At 40.6% G+C, this 22,080-nt stretch overlaps 1 protein-coding gene across 1 annotated transcript in view; it reads right to left on the bottom strand.

Moving 5' to 3' along the window:
- Nucleotides 1-9,019: 9,019 nt before the first annotated feature.
- The window catches only part of CLYBL (citramalyl-CoA lyase), a 208,031-nt gene continuing 194,970 nt past the window's right edge, over nucleotides 9,020-22,080 (bottom strand). The window contains exon 8 of the mRNA XM_007948168.2: nucleotides 9,020-9,115. Coding sequence (XP_007946359.1) covers nucleotides 9,020-9,115 — 96 coding nt within the window. The remainder of the gene's footprint in view (nucleotides 9,116-22,080) is intronic.

The raw sequence follows: 22,080 nt of genomic DNA on the forward strand, positions 1-22,080 counted from the left end.
GGAGTGGCTGGTGGGTTTGAACCACCACCCTTCTGGTTAGCAGTCAAATGCCTCAGGCACTGTGCCACCAGAGCTCCTAGTCAGTGTATACCCCTTGTATTTAAGATTATTCACTATGTCAACTGTTATGTATGTAATGAAGGGAATCTCTAAAGTTCTTGCCAGGCCTAAGACTCTAATCTCTGGGGAACATTCCCAGCTTTACCGTATGTGTAAATGTTGCACACAATTATGTGTGAGAAAAATCGATTTTGACTAATGGATTAGTCTAGTTAGTGATTCCTCAATTTACAGGGAGGTACAGGTGATTTGAGAAGGAATTTTCTACTCTTTCTGGTAGTAGAAGACTTTGTTTTTTGATTTAGGGTATAGCAATTACATTCTGGGAGTCTGGCGCCCTTCCTGCCCTTCCTGAATGGATCGGTTCTTGAACAAGAGCTCATGTGGGAAAAAAGCAGCTCGAATGGGCCAAATTCTGCCCAAAACCTTAACACAGTTTTCTAATTCCACCAAAGGGAAGATGATGTGCAGGACTCAATGTGTACCCTTAGCAAGTCTGAGGGGCTTTTGCAAGCAAGAAGAAAGGACTGACCTCACCCACTCCTCAGACTTTGACTCCCTTCAGAGGACTGCATGCAGCTTGGCCAATCTCTTATCCACCAAAAGAAGGGAAAATGTGACATAGGTGAAGAAAGTGGCATATAATGTGTAGTTTTTCAAACGTTTTTAATTCTTAATTTGCACCTTTTCTGTTATTATCACTACTGTAGCAAATGGCACTTTTTTTTTTCTATTATTTGACATTTTTTTAACGACTTTGCTCCTCATTGACTTCACACCAAGGCATTTTAATCTTAAAAGTGCAATTTGAGCCAGTCCTCCCATTTTCAAACTAGCTGTCTGGCACCTAGTCAGGCTCAACAGATGTTTGTTGAATGAATACACGAATGAAGTGATACCCTCGAAAAAGGTCAGAAATCTTTACCGACAACAAAGTTATTTTCTTAAAACTCAGGAGTATAGTATCGTCCGTATATCTGAAAGCGAAGGCAAAGGGGTCTTGGATGCTCCCCACACCCCGTCGGCCACGGAGCCAGCTCCTAGCCTACTGGATGAGGGTACAGGTCGCAGGCCCAGGAGACCCAGACGCAGGAGATGTGCTAAGCGCTGGCAGGGCACTTCATGCCTCTGTGTTGCGCGTGGCCTAGACGCCGACTTCGGGATACGGGTAAAGCGGGGCGGGTGGGTACCCCAGGCTGAGTGGAGGGCCCCGCGCAGGTGTCCGGCTTGTGCGCAGGGTGCGCCAGGGGTGATCGGGGCCTGGGAGACCCAAGAGAGACGTTATTGTTATACTGTAACGAGTCTGATTAACATGCTCCTGACACTTTCTCTTAGTTTCTCGGGCTCCTAGCAACAACGCACAAAAGCACAGGATTGTCCCGGGCTCCGCGGGGACACGGGGCAGCCTTTGATCTACCACCATTACAGCTGGGCTGAACGACAGGCTCGTAGGCTCCAGGCGGCCCAAGGCGGGCGGGTGGGCGGACGAGCGGGGCTCGCATTCCCAACCCCTTGTGCCGCAGAAGGCTCCTTCGGCCCCTTCCGTGCTCGCCTCTGACTGTAGCCGTGGCCCCGACGGCCGCTGCGCGGGGACGGGGGTTGACTGCATGACCAGCTTTACCCGCGCAACTCAGGCCTAGAAACCGCGCCCTGCCAGGCCCTGGGTCCCAGCGCCGCCCACGCCCTCTCCGGGTCCGGAACTTGGGGCGCCAGGCCGGGCCAGTCTTCCCGCGCCAAGACCCCCGCGCTCGACGTCCGGGCGCGCGCCTGCCGCCCATCCCTGAGCCTCCCGCGCCCCGCCCTCTGACCTCTGGCGTCGGAAAGGACGTTGCGGCGCCAACGCCTGGGCCCCACGGGCGGAGCAAGGGCGGCGACCAACGCGCAGTCAGCGTTTCCAGGCCGACTTTTTTCTGACGGGGCGCGCCGACCTCGAGGTCCGCGGTGCCCTTCACGTCGGAAGGAGCATATAGTAAAATCCTGTTGGTCATTTATAATTTAAAAAGAAAGAATGAAACTGGCGAGCGACACACGAGTCCCCATAGATTTTTGTAAGAAAACAAAACTGGCGGGTTTCACACCGCTTATCTGAAATTCGGTACCATCGGCAGCAAACAACAGAAAGGCGCTTAACGATAGGATTTCGGTTCCTTCCTACAGATCTCTTTATGTCGTTGACAATTTTTATTGATTCGGGAGGAAATAATGCTACCAAGTAATTCCGGGAATTTAAACAAACAAAAAAATCCGTCACACAACAGCAAAATAGCGTCCCAGTCCCACCAGTCGACACAAGCTAACAGGTACTACCTTACACTATTTGAAAGTCGTTTATTTTCCTTTTGTTCGCTTTCTTAACCCTCCCCCTTCCTCCTTTTAAAATAAAGCGCCGGAAAGAATGAATGAAAATAAGGCTTTAACATTTGAATATTGGGATCGGTGAATTACTTTTCTCCACTTCCCTTCCGAGTTCCAGTGTTGAAAACTGCGCGGGGGAGGGGGTTCTTCGTGGGAGGACCGTCGTGGGCGAGCCCAGGACGCAGTTACAGTCCTTTTCGGTGACCCTCGCTTGTATTAATATGCACAACGTCCTGCTGGTAATCTTAAAACTCGTTTTATGAATTGCCTTCATACTACTAGAAAAACCAAAGTAAACCCACTGCCTTCGAGTCGATTCCCGACTCATAGCGACCCTAGAGGGGGAGAAAAAGAAAACATTTAGTTTTCCAAGATAAACTGAAAACATCAAATCAGAATGTCCTTTACGTTTTTTTTTTTTTTTTTTTTTTAAAGACAAAAAAGCGTGTGTTCCTTTTTCTCCCCTTATGGCAATCGTCAGAAAATTCAATGTCCCCAATAACAAAGGTCAGTCTCCAGGACTCTGCAAACTAGTGGGTGAAAATTTAGCGGCCGAGGGAGCTATATGATTTGTTTTATACACTCAGCAAAATATGCCAGGCAGCAGAGTTACTTTCAAATTCAAATCGGAGGCGTGGAAGTCTTCATTCCAGCGGACATTCCAAGCCCGCGCCAGTGGATGTCGCGAGGCGAGGGCCGCCAGAGGTTTCACTCTTGGAAATCCGAAGGGAAGGATTCCCAGATAGGCGGGAAGTTCCTAACTTAGGCGCACAGACAATGCCTGACTTGGACTGGAGTTCCCCACGCCATTTCATTAAAACATGACTGTATTGATATAATCCTCTATACATTAAAATGAGGTTGTCACAGATTGTCATTAAGACCTCAGTAAAACAATGAAGACATTATTGGGTACCCCCCTTCAGGCAAGGTATTAGGGGAATAAAACAATCTACACCACACGGGTCCTATTGAAATTAATGAAAAAATTATGCAAAAAAAAAAAAAAAAAAATCTCAGTTTCATTTTCCTGTGACAAGGCTTTGCATACATAGTCAGTCTTGCCCTGCACCTGATGATTTATTAAACTAATCTACAGTGATCACCACTGATGTTCTCAACTCAATCTTGTCCCAGCTCATTTTCTAAGTAATTGTTTCTCATTAGTTCTGATAATGTTTTAATAGTGTTACCCATAATTTAGCCCCCAAGAATTAATAACAGGGGGGTGATATGGAAAAGCTGCTTGTGATGAGCTACACAAAATATAAACAGGTATGGTTTTTAATTAATCAGATTAGCTGCAAGTTCCTCTTGTAGTACATTACTAGCTCAGAGGAGCTGAGGGAGACCTCATTTCCTCATGTCAGGCATTCCCACTATGCCAAATGGAGATTCAGCCCATCTAGTCCTTCACTACCGTCCCACCTTCCCTGTGGTACGTTTGCCCACCAATGGCACCAAATAGTGCCACTGGTACAGTTTTGTTGCCCAGCATCTTCTTGTCTTGGAGTTTTATTCTTCAAGGAATGAGTCACAAATATGAATCTCTGACACTGACTAAATTCATTTTTGAGGCCATGGTCAGGGTCTCTGTTCAGATTGTAGAACCTTGGTCCAGACTTTTGGCACTAGTGGGACCTGAGTGTCATGATTATCTCCTAATTGGGACCACTGGGTTACTAGTGAAATAATAAATCTTATATTTGTGGAGATTTAAACATGGTGGTCTTGTTTGAACAAAGTGTAGTTCAGGATAAAGGGCCTGGTGACCAGTCCAGCATGGGAGTCTGTGGGCCTGTTGGTGATGGAGGGCTGGGAGACCTAGCCAGGTCCAAACTCTTAGTACCACCCAGGGACCTTTCTTAGGTAGTTGCTTTTCCCAAGATCCCAATGCCCTTAGCCCTGCATCTGGGGCTCTCTCATAGGGAAGGCTGGGCTCTCAGAGAACCCCTGACACAAGGCAATTCATTTCTGCTGCATCTGAATCGACTAGATAGCAGTAGAGTTGGGGTTCCGTGTGTAATGAGGTAGGGGCTAGAAGGTCTGCCTTTATCCTCTCAAAGCCTAGAAGGGTTGTGTGGATCAACAATGGAGGATAGAAAGTGTTGTTAGATTGAAGTGAGGGTTGCTTGTAAGGAAGCGAGAAAGTTGTTTTTATTTTCTTTCGTTTAAGGCAGGCTTTGCCTGAGCTGCTGCTTCTAACACCTTGAGGGTGTGTGTGTGTGTGTGTGTGTGTGTGTGTTTGTGTAAGACAGAGTCAAAAAGAGAGAAAGCCTTACTTTTGGCTTCTGAATCCTGGGCAATCCTCCAGAGAGAAGACTTTGCTCTCTTTCTGTGTTCTGAGCAGAGGGTTCAGACTATGTATGGACACCTTTGGTTCCAGATTACCCTTGTATGCACTGGACTCCATGATTCCCAGAACAGCTGAGACAGTGGGGAAGAGGGACTGCTTCTTTAGTAACTGTTGCCCACCACCACTGTCTTCAGTCCTGAAGTAGTTCTTTTAACAACAACAACAACAAAAAAAACCCCACCAAACTCACTGCTGTCGAGTCAAATCTGACTCATAGTGACCCCTCGGGTTTCTGAGGCGGTGTCTGTAAGGAAGTAGATTGTCCACCTTCCTTCTGAGGAGTGGCTGGTGGGTTTGAACTGCCAGCCTTCTGGTTAGCAGTCAAGCGCCTTAGGCATACCACCACCAGAGCTCCTAAAGCAGTTCTGCAGGAGGTCAATAGGCTCTGAAGTTTATTGAGATGCCTTCTTCCTCCTTAAGGTCTCTGAGTTAGTTCTCACCTTCCTTCAGTTCACTTTGGTGCAGCACAGGGCATTCATGGTGAAGGGTGACAATGGTCTAATGAGGGGTTGGAGAGGGGTATACTGAGCAGGGGAGAGATGCTGTCCCAGTCAGGGCAGGACCCTGGCATAGCAAATCGCAGTCAGTGTTAAGACCTGTCTCCTTAGATCTTATGTTTGAGAATATTAGTTGGTGTCTTGGAAATGTGTTTCCCAAGAACTGCCGTGCTTGGTGGTTCTGTTTTCCAAAAGGGAAGAACACGCTTGGCATTTCTCAAACTGAAAGAACTGAAGAAAAAATTCAAGCCTCAAGTTGCAATGTGGAAAGAATATATGGGCAAGATATTGAATGATGCAGGAAACATCAAAAGAAGATGGAAAGAATATACAGAGTCACTATACCAAAAAGAATTGGTCAATGTTCATCCACTTCAGGAGGTGGCATATGATCAAGAACCAATGGTACTGAAGGAAGAAGTTGAGGCTGTACTGAAGGTATTGGCAAAAAACAAGGCTCCAGGAATTGACTGAATATCCATTGAGATGTTTCAACAAACGGATGCTTGTTGGTGGCACTTACTTGTCTATGCCAAGAGATTTGGAAGATAGCTACCTGGCCAACTGACTGGAAAAGATCCATATTTGTACCCATTCCAAAGAAAGGTGATCCCACAGAATGTGGAAATTGTCAGAAATATTAATATCACACACAAGTAGAATCCTGCTGAAGATAATTAAAAAATGGTTAAACCAGTATAATGACAGAACTTCCAGAAATGCAAAAGCTGGATTCAGAAGAGGATGTGGAACGAAGGATATCATTGCTGATGTCAGATGGATCTTGGCTGAAAGCAAAGAATACCAGAAAGATGTTTCCTTGTGTTTTATTGACTATGCAAAAGCATTCAGTTGTGTGGATCATAAGAAATTATGGATAACATTGATAAGAATGAATATTCCAGAACACTTGATTGTGCTCATCAGGAACCTGTACAAATACCAGGAGGCTGTCTTTCAAACAGAATAAGGGGATATGACATGGTTTAAATTCAGGAAGGGAGTGTGTCAGGGTTGTATCCTTTAACCATACTTATTCAATGTGTATGCTGAACAAATAATCCAAGAAGCAGGACTATATGAAGCAGACTGTGGCATCAAGATTGGAGGAAGACTTGTTAACAACCTGCGATACACAAGACAACACAACTTTGCTTTGAAAGTGAGGATGACTTGGAGCACTTACTGATGAAGATTAAAGACTTCAGTCTGCAGGATGGATTACATCTTTACATAAAGAAAAAGAAAATCCTCACAACTGGACCAATAAGTAGCATCACAACAAATGGAGAAAAGATTAAAGTTGTCAAAGATTTCACATTACTTGGTTCTATAGTCAACACCAGTAGAAGCAGCATTAACCTGCGATATGCTGATGACACAACTTCGCTTGCTCAAAGTGAAGATGACTTGAAGCACTTATTGATGAAAATTCAAGAATAGAATCTGCAGTATGAATTATATCTCAATATAAAGAAAATAAAAATCCTCACAAATGGACCTATAAGCAGCATCACGATAAATGGAGAAAAGATTGAAATTGTCAAGGACTTCACATTACTTGGTTCTACAGTCAACACCAGTAGAAGCAGCAGTCAAGACATCAGAGGACGTATCACACTGGGCAAATCTGCTGCAAAAGATCTCTTTCAAGTGCTGAAGAGCAAAGATGTCTTCTTGAAGACCAAGGTGTGCCCAACCCAAGCTACGGTATTTTCAATCTCCTCATATGTATGTGAAAGCTGGACGGTGAACAAGGAAAACCGAAGAAGAGTTGATGCTTTTAATTGTGGTGTTGGTGAAGAATACTGAAAGTACCATGGACTGCCAAAAGAAGGAACAAATCTGTCCTGGAAGAAGGGCATCCGGAATCCTCCTGGGAAGTGAGAATGGCCAGACTTCATCTCACTTACTTTGGTCATATTGTCAGAAGGGACCATTCCCCGGAGTAAGATATCATTCTTGGTAAAGTGGAACGTCAGCAAAAAAGAGGAAGGCCCTCAATGAGATGGATTGACACAGTGACTGCAATGATGGGCTCAGGTATAGCAAGGATTGTAGGGCTAGCACAGGAGTGGGCCGTGTTTCATTCTGTTGTACACAGGGTTGCTATGAGCTGGAGCCGACTCAGTGGCACCTAACAACAACAGCCCTCATTGGGTAAGGTCCTTCAACATGCTTGTCAGAAACAGATCTTCCCCTACTGGCTAGTAGATTGAAGTGGGGAGGTAGGTATTGTATGACCATGAGTAGGACTCCCCGAGTTTACTTTGGTTTGCTGGGGTCTATCATTCTCTGTAACCTTCCACTGTAGTTGCCTCTCAGACTTCCTATAGGAATTCGAACACGTGGGGAAAATACACCCCTGGTTGGGGCACCTGATAGGGGCCCCAAAGGAAATAAACAAAAAGGGCGTAGGAAGACATGAAAAATAAAAATAAAAAACAACTGTTTTCTATTTACAAATTTAAATAAACAGAACAGCCTTCCCTGCGGTGTTTGTCTAAGAGTAGCAGCGTTGCTGCTGTGTAGGTCATGAAAAGGTTGGTGCAGAGTTTAAAACTTCCCATTCTGTTAATTTCTTAAAGAACAGTCGTTCAGAGTCTCAACACAAAAGCTCATGATTTAATGAGGAACAGAAACAAAATCTCTGATTGTTGGTGTTTCAAACTTCATTGGCGTCCTCTGGCAAGCACAAGTTGATCCTCTGCGGCTTCAATACCCTTTAGCCTTCAATATAAGAGTACATGCTGAATAGGGAACAATGGCTGGTTGTTATGTTTATTTACCCTTACTACAAGCTGGGTTAACCTCTTCAAAACAGCTTTACTAAGCCCGTTAACCACACCACCCATATGACCTGTAGCAGCATCTCTAATGTGATGTAAATCTCACAGGCGACCATATGCACTAGCTCTGCTGCATTGTGTCATCTTAGACGCTACAAGTTTATTGCTGAGGGAGTCTTGTCTCAGCCATACATTTACAGGGGGACATGGCCTCAATGGCAAACAGTTAAAACAGGGAGATAAAGGGGAAGAAAGGATGGTCTTGTGTTTCCGTACATTTATTTTTTAATTGCTGGTCACTGTTGACCCAAAGCATTCACCCAGGATGAGACCTTTCATATTCATCATTTTGCAGTTTATGTATGTGAATGTTTCATTTCTGGGGTGGGGGTTAATTGTAATCAGTTTTAAGCATTTATTTTTAGGAGTTAATTTTTATAAGCCAATATAATGCTTAATCAACTTTTTCTGTATCATCTCTGTTGTTTCATCAGATTATTAGAGAAATAGACATGGCACTTTCATTTAGTTATTTTTTTTTTAAAGGCCCATCCTTTCTCAAAATTATTTAGGGTGTCATCTGGACAAATGAACAATGTGGGAAAGTTACCAACCTGAGAAGGGTGAAGGGAATATATCTATTCGGGAAAGATCTGTTTCATTAAAGATCTAATTTGCCCTCACAGTTCATCTTTCCTCACTGTTTTCTATCCTTGTGAAATCGTAAATCTGTAACACATTAATACACAATAAAATCACAAGCTTGGAGCTAAAAGGGAGAAAGTTCATTTTTAGAGGAATAACCGGCCAGTAAGATTAAAAAAAATCATGATTAACATGAACTGTAAGTAAAATAAGGTTCCAATCTGGCATACTAACAAGTTGCCTTGAGTATTATGGTTTGTCTTTAAGAAACCTACTGTATATGTTCAGCCCACCTGATGAGAGCTTCATTTAACAGATCATTTTTCCTTGATGGCTGTGGCAAGCGTAACAATGTTCTGGGCCTGCTTCAGTAATGGCATGTCGATCATACTCCCTTGGAAAGTAAAGGCTCCCTGGAAAACAGAGAATACAAACTTCCTGAAAGAATGTACGGAAATTATAGGCTTCCTTTCTGTACACACTTGTACAACAAGAACATTTTAGACTCAACCTGAATTATGCTGACTTTCCTACCCAACTTTTGAGAAAGCCAAAGTAAATTGCAGTGGAAAGATTTCTTTTTTCCTCTCAAAGAGGGGGGAAAATACCCTACAGCATTTTATGGGGAGGAAAAACACATCAGACACAAGGCGTGGGGAACTGTGTTCATTTAACTCTTGCAAGAAAGCAGAAAACAACTGTGGAAGAAAAATGAATACTTTCTTATATAGCTTTTGGAGTATTGCATAGAACTTTGAAAAGCAGTTAATATGCTCTGGCAACTGATTATTGTTTTTTAAAAATTGATCAAGTTATGATAAAATGCTTCTTTCTTGCTGTAACATAATAGAGGCGTTACATTATAAAGTGATGAGAATGTGTAAGGTAGGATTGTACTAAGTAAAAAGAGATTAGTCTAATGATACGCACTTATAGAAAGAATTAAAATGACAAAGGATATGAGTTTATAAGGAAAAAGTCATAGAACTGTTGAATGTTGAGACTGGAAGGAACCTGAAATCTTCTGGTTCAGTCTCATTTTTAACCTTCTACAAATACTTATCAACTATATGTATATGATCTCTAGGCCCTGTTCTAAATGAGGAAACTGAGGCCCAGAGTAGATAAGTGATATTCTGAGATCATATGACTAAGCTATGCTAATCTCTGGGTCTCAAGCATTCATCATGGACCACATATTAAGATAACAATGTTGTTTTCTTAATGTATCCGAGGGAAAAAGAAACAAAACCTAAATGGATAGGAGACAACATACCTGGAACATGAAGTAAATGCCAGATTATTAATGTTGTTTTAATCACTTCTTTTTGCCACTTAAAACCACAGCCTTTCACCTCAATTCTCCTTCCTTCTACCTTTGGCAAAGATGGTGGTAAGAGTGGGGTGCAGGTGATATTTTAAGACCTTGGTGGTGGGCTGGAGCAATCATGGTCCTTGATGATAGTCCACTTGCAAATACTGCAGTCTACTCCTGGATTTCACAGCTACTTGTCTTGTATTCTTGATAGTCAGTGCTGTTGTGACTCAGGGGCTCTGGGATGCGGCTGCTGGGCTCTCTGGGAACCTCATCTCCCCAAATGAGGGATATACTATAGGGTTAACAGCCTGTGATATGCAGATGACACAACCTTGCTTAAGAAGACTTGAAGCCCTTACTATGAAGATCAAAGACTACAGCCTTGAGTATGGATTACACTTTAACATAAAGAAAACAAAAATCCTCACAATTGGACCAATAGGCAACATCATGATAAATGGAGAAAAGATTGAAGTTGTCAAGGATTTTATTTTACTTGGATCCATAATCAGTGGCCTGGATGCAGCAGTCAAGAAATCAATGTATATTGTGGTAAACTGTGGTCAATGACATGAGACAAAGTATATGTGAACTGCTGTATGGAAAGTGAATTTGCTCTGTAAATCTTCACCCAAATCACAATAAAAAAATAAAATTAAATTAAAAAAAAGAAGAAGAAGAAATCAATGTATTGCATTGGGCAAATCTCCTGTAAAAGACTTCTTTAAACTGATTAAAAAAAAAAAAAAAAGATATCACTTTGAGGACTAAGGTACACCTGACCCAAGACATGGTATTTTTCGTTGCCTCATTTGCATGTGAAAGCTGGACAATGAATAAGGAAAACTGAAGAAGAATTGGTGCTTTTGAATTATAATGTTGGTGAAGAATACTGAACATACCATGGATTGCCAGAACAATGAATAAATCTGTCTTGGAAGAAGTGCAGCCAGAATGCTCCTTAGAAGTAAGGATGGTGAGACTTTGCCTTACATAGTTCGGACATGTAATCAGGCAGGACCAGTCTCTCAATGAAATGGACTGACAAAGTGGCTGCAACAGTGGACTCAAACATGGCAACAACTATTGTGAGGATGGTGCAGGACTGGACAGTGTTTTGTTCTGTTGTACATATGATCATCATGAATTGGAACCAACTCCACAGCATCTAACAGCAAAGCATACAGAAGTTGAAGGTTAAAAAAAATTGGTGGGGTATAAATGTCTTCAGAATTTATCTTTGAGTAGCAAGAGATTGAAAAATTTACTAGGTTAGAATTTTCATAAACAGTGCCTAACCTTCTTAGACTTAAAATGAGAAGTCTTATTGACATCAACACCTGTGTGGCCTGGAATCTAGTTGGAATCAGTTTCCAACCCTTTCATTTTTACTGTTTATACCCCCAGATAAGCTCTAGACTGAATGAAATTATGCAAAGGCCAATTTTGGTTACCTCTGTGACCATGATGAATTCTTGGTGTTGATTTTAATTATGATATAAATATTTTCTTCCTAACTGCATCTGTGTTGTGCTTTTTATTTTATGAATTCGGTTAGAAATTCAGAGGATGTTCTTCAGTAGGTTAGCATCACATTTGGAATCGGCATGAGAACACATGCTGTTTTACGAGGCAATAGTTGAGTTTTCTTATTGGAGTAAATGATGAAGACCAAAGGCCTCCTGGTTGTCCACCTACCAAGTGGATTATGGCCCTGTAAAACAGCACATTTGCCCTGCTAAGGTTTAAATAATAGGCCGGAGAGTTGAAATTAGCATAGAAGTATACAAAATCAAAATGATGCACAGAAGATCAAAATGATGGCCCTGGATCTATTCCATGTTCCCCAAATCTGCTTTGGGTTCCCCATGCACATGACAAATTTAAAAAGCATGTCATGTAGTTTCTGAAGACAAGGAGAGAATTTCTTTCTAACATGGGCGCAGATTATGCTTAATTTCCTTTATTAAGCTTAATATGGAAAACCAAATTCAGCATTTTCATCCCATGTTTCCTTTACCTCTCTAACTGGAGGACTTTAATGTTCAGAATTAGATTGTCTAATATGAGTATCTTCATGCTTTCACATATCAACCTAATAGGTGGCTAGTTTTGTAATACAAGGATTTACATGTAAGATGTAAACTGTTGGCTGGGATTTGGAATAATGTCATTTTCCAAAAAGCTATTTGGATTTGTAGGAGTGTTTGAAACATTCCTTAAGGAATGATTATAGATAAGTTTCAATTTCACAATCCAATGCTTTCCTGAGAAACTGGCATAACAATTCAAAAAGTTAATTTTGAGGTACGTGGGGATGTCTGTCAGCTTGATGATTCAGACTGTCATTTTGTTTAAAAATGCTTTTAAATAGTAATTCATTCCTGGTTAAATACCTTAACAACCGCAAGTATAATAATAATAATAGCTATAATTTATGGGGCAGTTACTAGTCGCAGGAATTGGACTTGGCACTTTCCATACTTTATTTCATGTAATCCTCATAACATACTATGAGGTAGATACTGTTATCTATCCCATTTTATAACTGAGGAAACTGAGGCACAGAGAGGTTAAGAAACTTGCACAAGTCTACCTTGGAGCTAGTTAAGTACTGTGCTGGGATGAAACCTGGCTCCTTCTGATCCAAAGCCTGTGCCCTAAACCCCTTATCAACTGAAGTGTTTTCTGAATGTGTTCTGTGGCCACTTGAATCGGAATCATCCTGGGCCCAATCCTGTATGGTTTGATGCAGGTCTGGAGGTTGGCCAGGGATCACCTGATGATCATATTCAGATCTGAGAACCTGTGTGTTACCACTTGGAGAGAAATGGTTAAGCTGGCTCGATATGCAGGTATATAAAGTGAAGTCATCTTCTTGCCTTTTGTAAGTGATACCCTTCTCTCTAAGGCATCCTCAAGATGCCCAATAACTTAATTTTCTTAGGTTATTTGTAATTTATTCACTCATTCCTCTATCAAGTATTTATGGAGAAGTTTCTTTTGTTAGGCCCTGGGTAAGACACCTGGGGTTGCAACATAGGTAAAATTGGCCCCTGCCCTCCAGGAGGTTACAGTTTGCTGAAAGAGACAGGGAAGGAAAGAAGCAAGTGCCATAAGATACAACAAGAATTAGAGAAAAACAGTGTAATGAGCAGAGCACAGAAAAAAAGATCTGAGGGTCTTAAATGGCTGCCTTTCTTATTCAATCAGGACCCACTTTGCATCATTCACATAGATATGATATGTATGCCTATCACAATGTCATGCATTTCCCGCTGTTATAGTTGCCATGGTGCTCGGGATCCAATGAGCTTTTACTCAACAAATACCTATTGAGTTGTTTCTTATAATAAATCAATTACTTTAGCATGTTTTACTATACACATTTCTCTGATTCCAGTGCCTAGAGGAGAAGGGCAATATCACATGTTATCTGTATAAGTAGGAAAAGTATTAACTATTGGGCTGTTTGTTGCCTGGTGATAAGGTAGGCATCCAAATAACATTGAGTTTTTCAGACCCTTAAGTTCTTGGGGAGAATCTGTTTGGTGGCAAAAGCAGTGATGATGATAGTGGTGATGATGACATATTATTTACAACTATGGGAGATATTTGTAGTATTTTGAATGTCTGGCACTTAAACCAGTTGCTGTGGGGTCAGCTGTGACTCACAGTGACCCCATGTACGTCAGAGTAGAACTGTGCTCCATAGGATTTTCAGTGGCTGATTTTTCAGAATTATACTTCTGGGTCTATCTTCTGAAACGCTTTTCTGGGTGGACCAAAAATCTCCAACCTTTTGGGTAGCTGCCAAGTACATTACCATTTGCATCATCTGTGGACTCCTCTGGCATTTAGTACTTGTGAATTTCTTTCCTAGAGTACTAAGAGTCATTTCCTGGAAACCACAAATTGATGTAATTCCTTCCATACTCAGATTATTTTCAAGTAACTTATTTGGGCATCCAAGGAGTTCTCCTTGGTGCATTTTGATAATGCAGGTGCTGTGATCCCTAAGAGAAGGAATTCTCTGTTGACACTAATGATACTATTTGAGTAATGCTGTCATAGTCTTTTTCAAAGTGGCACCGTTTTCCTATGTGGCACTAAGTCTTTTGCCTAGTGAGCTAATTATTTACTTCAGAACAGTTCCCAATGAATTCCTAAAACTTTTAGTCCGTTTTGGCCATTATTAGAAATATCTCTTCAAGATCTTGATTATCCCTTCTACTTGCTAAAATTTCTCAGCCTCAGCCATGACCTTCCATGATGATGTTGTGCTTTTTCTTACTAACAAGTCATCTATTCCTTGATACTCCTCAAGAAATGGGAAAGACGATGCTCACAACAGGACACTCTGATAAGCACCGTTTTGTTCTTTCTTTCCTGTTTTTCAATCTGTCACACTTGGAGAATCCTTGGACAGGCCCTAGAGTGGCCTCGTCTCAGAATTTGGTTATGATATTCCTTTTAAGGATGTACTAGGTAACTAGCGGGAGCTCTGGTAGCATAGTGGCTAAGGCACTTGGCTGCTAACCAGAAGGCTGGCAGTTCAAACCCACCAGCCACTCCTCGGAAGGAAGGTTGGGCAATCCTACTTCCGTAGTGATAATGCCTCGGAAACCCAAGGAGGGGTCGCTGTGAGTCGGGGCCGACTCAATGGCAAATAACAACAACAAACAACAGGTAACTAGCATATCATGGTAAGGCTATCTATCTGCTAGCTGGTGAACATGGGTTTCACTGGCAGAATCCAGAACATGGGTTTCACTGGGGAGTTGTACCTTTCTCATTGGGATCATGCTGCTATCTTTCTAAAACTCTTTTGGTCAGACCATTCATTTGCTTTAAAACCTTCTTTAGCTCTCTTTGGACTTGCAGAGTAAAGTCCAATTGCCTTAGCAAGGACACCAAGGCTCCCCATGAAGAGACCTGGTCTCCTGCCAGGGCACTGAGCACTCACCCTATCTCAGAATACATACCAGGCACCTCACATACATGCTCTTTGCTCTACTCTCAATGCCCTATTCTGTGTCTGTCTAGTGTACTCCTCTTATGCTTAAAGATGTCAGAAGATGTTAACTCTGTAAAATTGTTTTAAGACTTCCCTGGTGGTCCTAAAGTCCTAACTCTCCTTCCTTTACTTATATATAGCCTGTCTTTATCGCACTTCTCACACTCTATTGTAATTATTTGTCTACATTGTTGTCTTTCTATGAGTGAAGCCTATGAGGGCAGTGCCATGTCTTGCATATCTTTGAATGCCAAGAACTCAGCACCTAATACACACCAGGTACATAGAAGTTCCTCACTGAATGCTGACCTGATGACAATGGGAAACAGTTTTTTTTTGTGGGGGTACAGAAAACGAAACAAAAACAAAGAGGAGCAAGTTAGATTTGACAAGTCTTAGTTGGTCATTTTGGTCATTTTTAAAATTTTATTTTGGATACCAGCAAGGTCCTGTGGTTGTTTGAGCAAAGCTGTGCTATTACCCAAGACTTCTGGGTCCCTAAGTAAGGTTCTGCATAATTGGCTCCATGGGACTCCATAAGATTATCTGTTCATTTACCATCCAGCACATATTCAGGTTAACTGTGTGTTTGGCACAGGTTAGCCACAGGGACTGATGACAGCAGGGAACAAGACACACGTGGTCCCTGCCTCCATGGGGCTTTCAGTCTAATGGAGGGAAAAAACAATAAATATAGGAATGATTACTTAAAAGTGAGTTAGGTGTTTGCATAAAGCCCAGCCCAGTCTTGCTTGGAGTGACAACACTATGGACAGTTGGACTCTGCCTTTTCTGTTCTTTGCTTTGCCCAGCACTGCCTGGACACCAAGAGTCAGGTAGCAGGAGAAAGGTTGTTCATTTTTCTTTGAGGAGGAGATATAAAAATTCCCTTAGCAATTGTAACTTATCCTCAGTAAGCTGTAGGAGGAAGGCCCATTTCCAAAAAAGGGGATTTCATCTGATGGTATTTTGTTGTTGTTATTAAGTGCTGTGGCATCAGTGCTAACTCGTAGTGACCCTGTGTACAACAGGATGAAACACTGCCTGGTTCTGCACCATCCTCTATGTTTGAGCCCATTGTTGTAGCCACTCTGTCAGTCCAAGTCCATCTTGTTGAGAGTCTTCCTCTTTTTCACTGACCTATTTTATCAAGCATGATGTCCTTCTCCAGGGACTGGTCTCTCCTGATAACATGTCCAAAATACATGTCTCACCATCCTTGCTGCTAAGGAACATTCTTCTGTACTTCTTCCAGGGCAGATTTGTTCATTCTTGTGGCATTCCATGGTATATTGAATATTCTTCATCAATACCATAATTCAAAGGCATCAATTCTTTGGTCTTCTTTGTTCATTGTGCAGCTTTTGTGTGCACGTGAGGTGATTGAAAATACCATGGCTTGGTCAGGCACATCTAAGTTCTTAAGGTGACATCTTTGTTCTTTAACACTTTAAACAGGTCTTTTGTATCAAATTTGCCCAATGCAGTATGTTCTTTGACTTCTTAACTGCTTCCATGGGCAATGATTATGGGTCCACCAAGTAAAATGAAATCCTTGACAACTTCAGTATATTTTTAAATATTTATATTTCTACAAAATATTTTCAAAGACAATTTGCTCATATGTAGTATAGAAAAATGATTATTTCTATTTTACAAATGAAAAAAACCTGGAGTCCAATATTAGTTAACTGTTTTAAGGAACTTACAAGAAGAGTAGGACCAGAATCTAAGGCTTCTTCACGTTACGTGTTTTATTTTATATATAACATTAACAGTTAAAATGTGATTTATATAAAGTAACAGGCAAATCTAAACTGTTATTTCAGGGATAGTTAGGAGGAGGTTGGAAAAATGTGAGTTGATTTAAGTAACAGTATTAAATAATAACATAGATAATGTGTAGATAAGCAAAAGTGTGAAAATTAAATTTTAATAACTGAATTTGGGAAAAACATATATAACATGCTTCCATCCTAAGTTTCCAGTGGGAAGCTGTTATATTACTTATATCAGAAATGCTAAAGAATATTTTTAGTGAGAAAAAAATCAGTAATACAGTATGTGGATGACTTTTTAAGTCCTAAAAACATTTGTTAGAAAGTTTAAAGGTAATATGCCTCTTGAATATTTGTAACCCTTTGTTTTTTATGGGTAAAGATCTTTAAAAATTGTTATGAAGACTTGGGAAATAGAGAAAATGCACTTTTTTCAAAAAAACACTTTAAATTGTGATAATTTGATAGATAGTTTTATAATATTTTGTATTAAAATTAAGTATTTTAATCCAGACATTTAATTCAGGAATTTAGTTATATATTTCTGTTGCCAGGTAATTTTATGATGCTAGGAACCCTGGTGGTGGTAAAGAACTTGGCTTGTAACAGGAAGGTTGAGAGTTTGAACCCACAAGCCACTCTGCAAGAGAACGATGAGGTAGTCTGCTTCTATAAAGATTACAGCCATGGAAACCTGATGGGGCAATTCTACTCTGTCCGATAGTGTCATTATGAGTCAGAATTGACTTGGGAGCAATGGGCTTTTAAAAAATGAATCTCTGTGAAATTTCTAAAAGTTCAACTAAAGTCCCTTAACATGGACAAAAATTTACATTGTGCCAGTCTATTCCCACTATCACCAAAATTCACACAGATGATCTTCCATGGCCTTGATGAGAAAGTCCTTTAAATGATTCATAAGAACGTAATAGTTGGAATATCTGAAGGGGGTTAGGTTTTTTTTTTTTTTTTTTAAATTGTAATTTGGGTGAAAGCTTACAGAGCAAATTCACTTTCCATACAGCAACTCACATATACTTTGTGTTATGGCATTGACTATAATTTACCATAATGCGACAGCTCCTTCCCACTTCCTCCCCATAGTTACCTCTTCCAGGTGTCCTTCCCTCCATGCACTCCTGTCCCCTGAGCTGTCTCCCCGTGCATACACTGCCCTCTATTCTCCCATGAATGTTCTCTCCAAGGAGTGTATCTACCTAATATAAATGTTCACATCATATACCTGTCTTATGTTTGGCTGGATGCCACAGGAGTGGGTTCAGTTCCAAACCTGAAGGGCAGCTAGGGGGCATAGTCTCAGTGGTTCCATCAGGCTCTATCAGACCAGGAAACCTGTTCCCTTCCCCCCCTCAAATGATTGTGAGTTTTGTTCCACATTGTTCTCTCACTTTATCCAGGATCTCCTACAAAAATCCCCCTCAGAGTTGTTGACAGTGGTAGCGGGGCACCATCTAGTTCTTCTGGTCTCATAGTCGTATAGGCTGAGGATCCCATGGTGTACCAGTTGCTTGGACTAATTGTTTCTAAGAGTCTTTGGTTTTCTTCATTCTTCTTTGCTCTGGATGAGGAGATATCCATTGTTGCATCTAGATGGCTAGTTGCAAGCTTTTAAGATCTCCATCACTACTTGCTAAAGTAGGATGTGGAACAGTATTTTGTGTAGTGTGTTATGCCAGGCGAGCTAGATGCCTAAAGGGGGTTAGTTTTGCATCTGCTGGGGGGTACATTGAGGATTCTGGCCCCTTCAGTCCTTGCCCCTCTAGCCAGCCTCAAGATGGGGGTGGGGTCTTATACTCTGGGTAGCACTATCAGATTTATCTTCCAAGTTCTGATGGGTGGAAAAGCCCTGTAGAAACCCCTTCCTTATTCTTACTGCCCCTTCCCCTGATTTTCCCCTGTAGCTCTTCTAGTTTTAAAAATTGAATCTGGAACCATCAGTGGAGAATGGGAGCAGTGGGTGCATGCATGCTTCCAGTGCAGTTCCTGCCTGGTCAGTGCTGGCCCCAGAGTGGACAACAGTGACCATCTGCTCCAAGCAGCTCCCCTGTGACTTTACAGCAAACAGAAACTAGAAAACTTACAGGATGGGCACATTGCGAGGGGATATTCAGTAGTCTGTGGTTGTAACAAAAGGTACACAGAGATACACAGAACAAACATGTCTTGCTTCTCTGGGCTCCCTATATGAGGTGGCTTGATACTGAGGTTAGGGGGCTCTGGTAGTGTAGTGTTTAAGGCATTTGGCTGCTGACCAAAAAATCAGTGGTTCAAACACACCAGCCGCTCTGCAAAAGAGGAGACAGTTTGCTCCATAAAGATTTACAGCCTTGGAAACCCAATGAAGTCACCATGAGTTGGAATCGACTCGATGGCAGTGAGTTTGGTTTTCTTTTTTTTTTTGATACTTATGTTAGGAATATGGGCTTTGGGATCCACTACACTTGAATTTGAATTCAGGCTCTGCCGTTTCCTAATGGTATGACCCAGAGAAAACATATTTTCCTTCTTGGCCTCAGTTTCTTCATCTGTAAAATGGGAATAGTACATACTTTGTAGGGCTGTTGTGAGGATTAAATAAAACAATACATACATACTGAATTGTACATGTAGAAACTGTTGGTGTGTATTTTGCTGTGTATAATCTCACAAAAAAAAAAAAAAAAAACTTATCTAGCATGCAGTGGCCTGTCACATAATAGGCTCTAAGTAAATGGGAACTGCAATTACTATAGTTATCACTGTCGCAACTGCTATCACCACCATCCCCGATAACTTTACCCTGATTACTGTTACCATGTCAGCTACTTTCCTTGCTACTGTTCTTGTTAGCCAGAGGTTATTTAATTCCTCTTGTCACAAAAAGGCCCAATGAGCAGGAGAACATTTGAATTATAACAGGGTTTTATGATTTTATAGTAGCCTTAAGGGTATTGGTAGTTACTGGTGTTCTTGAAGATGCAGTGAGTAAAGGCAGACTCATGCCTGAAGTTTCTCATCCTTGCTAAAGTCTTAAAACCTATAGATAAAATTTATCCTTTAAAGAAACTAAACTCAGGGATGTTACATACATGGCACAATATCAGTAGGAAAACAAATACATTTTAAAGAATTTTTTTAAAAAACCTTAGAATACTGTATGGAGGAGAAACTAATCAAGTGTCGGTGATCAGGAGCATCACCTACACAGGAGGCCTGTGCTAAAGTAGAGGACAGACTTTTCAGCAGAGGATGAACAGGGGAAAGAAGAGGTCCAGTGAAGACCAGGAACCAAATATATCTGTAAAAAGGAAATTCTTTGGTATTGGGACCTGAGTGAATATAAAATTATTAGACAGCATTACCATTTGGCTTTCTGAAAAAGGTGACATGAAATTATTTCCCTTTAGCCCTGGATAGAAAATAGGAAAATTAATGTGTTGTATGTTGGTAAAGCTCCAATGGAATGGAGATTAATTTGGGACTTCATTGATAGTTTTAGAAAGTCAGAGGGGAAAAGAGGCATTAAATAAATGTAGAAGTTGGATTTGGCAGGGGTAAGCCAGGGAAGGTCGTGGGGACTGAAGAATAGGGAGGAAAGCTAAAATGAATGATTACATAAATTATCTTAATATGCAAACAGTATTGAATCATCTACCTGCCTAGGCAAATGATGGAAGGTTTTATTGGACCAGAGTCATCCTTACTTTACAAACCAATAGGGGAGGCCTAAGGCTGCCTTCTGTTTTTAAAATTCTCAGGACCTATGAAATGGAGGCAGCAAGATTTACTTTAATAAAAATTTGGGCAGAATGTTCAGAAAGGAATAGGCAAGCCTTCATTTTAAATATTGTTTGGTGAAAAAAATCTGGATAAGTATGTAAAGTAAGTATGCTATGTGGAAAGCTCCCAACCAAGGTGAAAACAATCGGATTTGTAAGCCTACTGAAATCAAACGGAGTTTCCATATATTTGCTGTTGTTGTTCTTGTTATGTGCTGTCGAGTCGGACCTGACTCATAGTGACCCCTCCTTGGATTTCCGAGGCAGTATCACTACGGAAGTAGATTGCCCCATCTTCCTTCCGAGGAGTGACTGGTGGGTTTGAACCGCCAGCCTTCTGGTTAGCAGTCAAGTGCCTTAGCCACTATGCTACCAGAGCTCCCATATATTTGCTAGCAAATTCGATTTTGTGCATAATTTTTCTCAGTTTAAAAAGTTATTATCGAGGTATAGTTTTTGTACTATAAAATTAATTCCCTGTAAGTATATAATTCATTTTTTTTTGTAACTATGTATAGTTCTGCAACTATCACTTCAATCTCAGTGTTTTTTTTTTTTTTAATTTACTGTGGTTTAGTGAAAGTTCTCAGATGTCTTTTTGAAACTAGAAATCTTGTTTTAAAATCTTGTTTATTTTTAAAATAAAACATATGTAATGTGCCAAAGTATTTAAAATATTTTATGCCAAATTCAAGCATATTGCCTATGAGAAAAGCAAAGAATAAGTGCCACTTTATAGCAGTTTGTTTGCAGTTAAGACCAGTAATTCTGGACTTCCTCTATTTTATATACTGTAGGTTTATTTTTCTTTGGAAAACAAATATAAATGAACTAGCATTAATTAGAAAGGATTTTGAACTTAACTAAAACACTGGTAAATTTTTCTAAATACAACTGATAAATGAGAATGATGAAAATTTTTTTCTTTTCTTTTTTCCATGACAGAGCAGAACTTCAGTATCATGTATACTGTTAAAAGTACATAAAATAATTTTTTAAAAAATCATTGTCAGGAATTTAAAAACTAGTTAACTATACAAATGTGTATTGTACACTTGTTTTTGTTCAAGATATTACAGGGAGACATATGACACACAGATAATGCTTTTCTCTAGGGGAGTGATGAGAGACTCCCTCTACCTTTTTTTTTTTTTTTTTTTTTCAATTGAGGCCCACTACTGCAAAGTGGAACAATTGATCATTATGGAAATGCTGGTTTTATATTTTTTAAATGAGATAAAAATTACATTCACTTGAAAATGGAATATAAAAAAGAATTATAGAACTAGTAAATACATTTTTAAAAGTATACTCTGAGCTTCTAGTTATTTAAAATAGAGAAGGCAAGGGATGGTGGTGGAGTGATATGAATGGTGAGAAAGGGAGAGACAGTCGAAAAGGAGCAAATACCAAAGAATTCATGAAAAGGAAAATGAATGAGAAACTGGAAAGCCATAGTGGAAGCACACCTCCAGACCCATACATA

Source organism: Orycteropus afer, unplaced genomic scaffold (assembly GCF_000298275.1).
Source record: "Orycteropus afer afer isolate SDZICR_OR568_19922 unplaced genomic scaffold, OryAfe1.0 scaffold00206, whole genome shotgun sequence".
Classification (NCBI taxonomy): Eukaryota; Metazoa; Chordata; class Mammalia; order Tubulidentata; family Orycteropodidae; genus Orycteropus; species Orycteropus afer.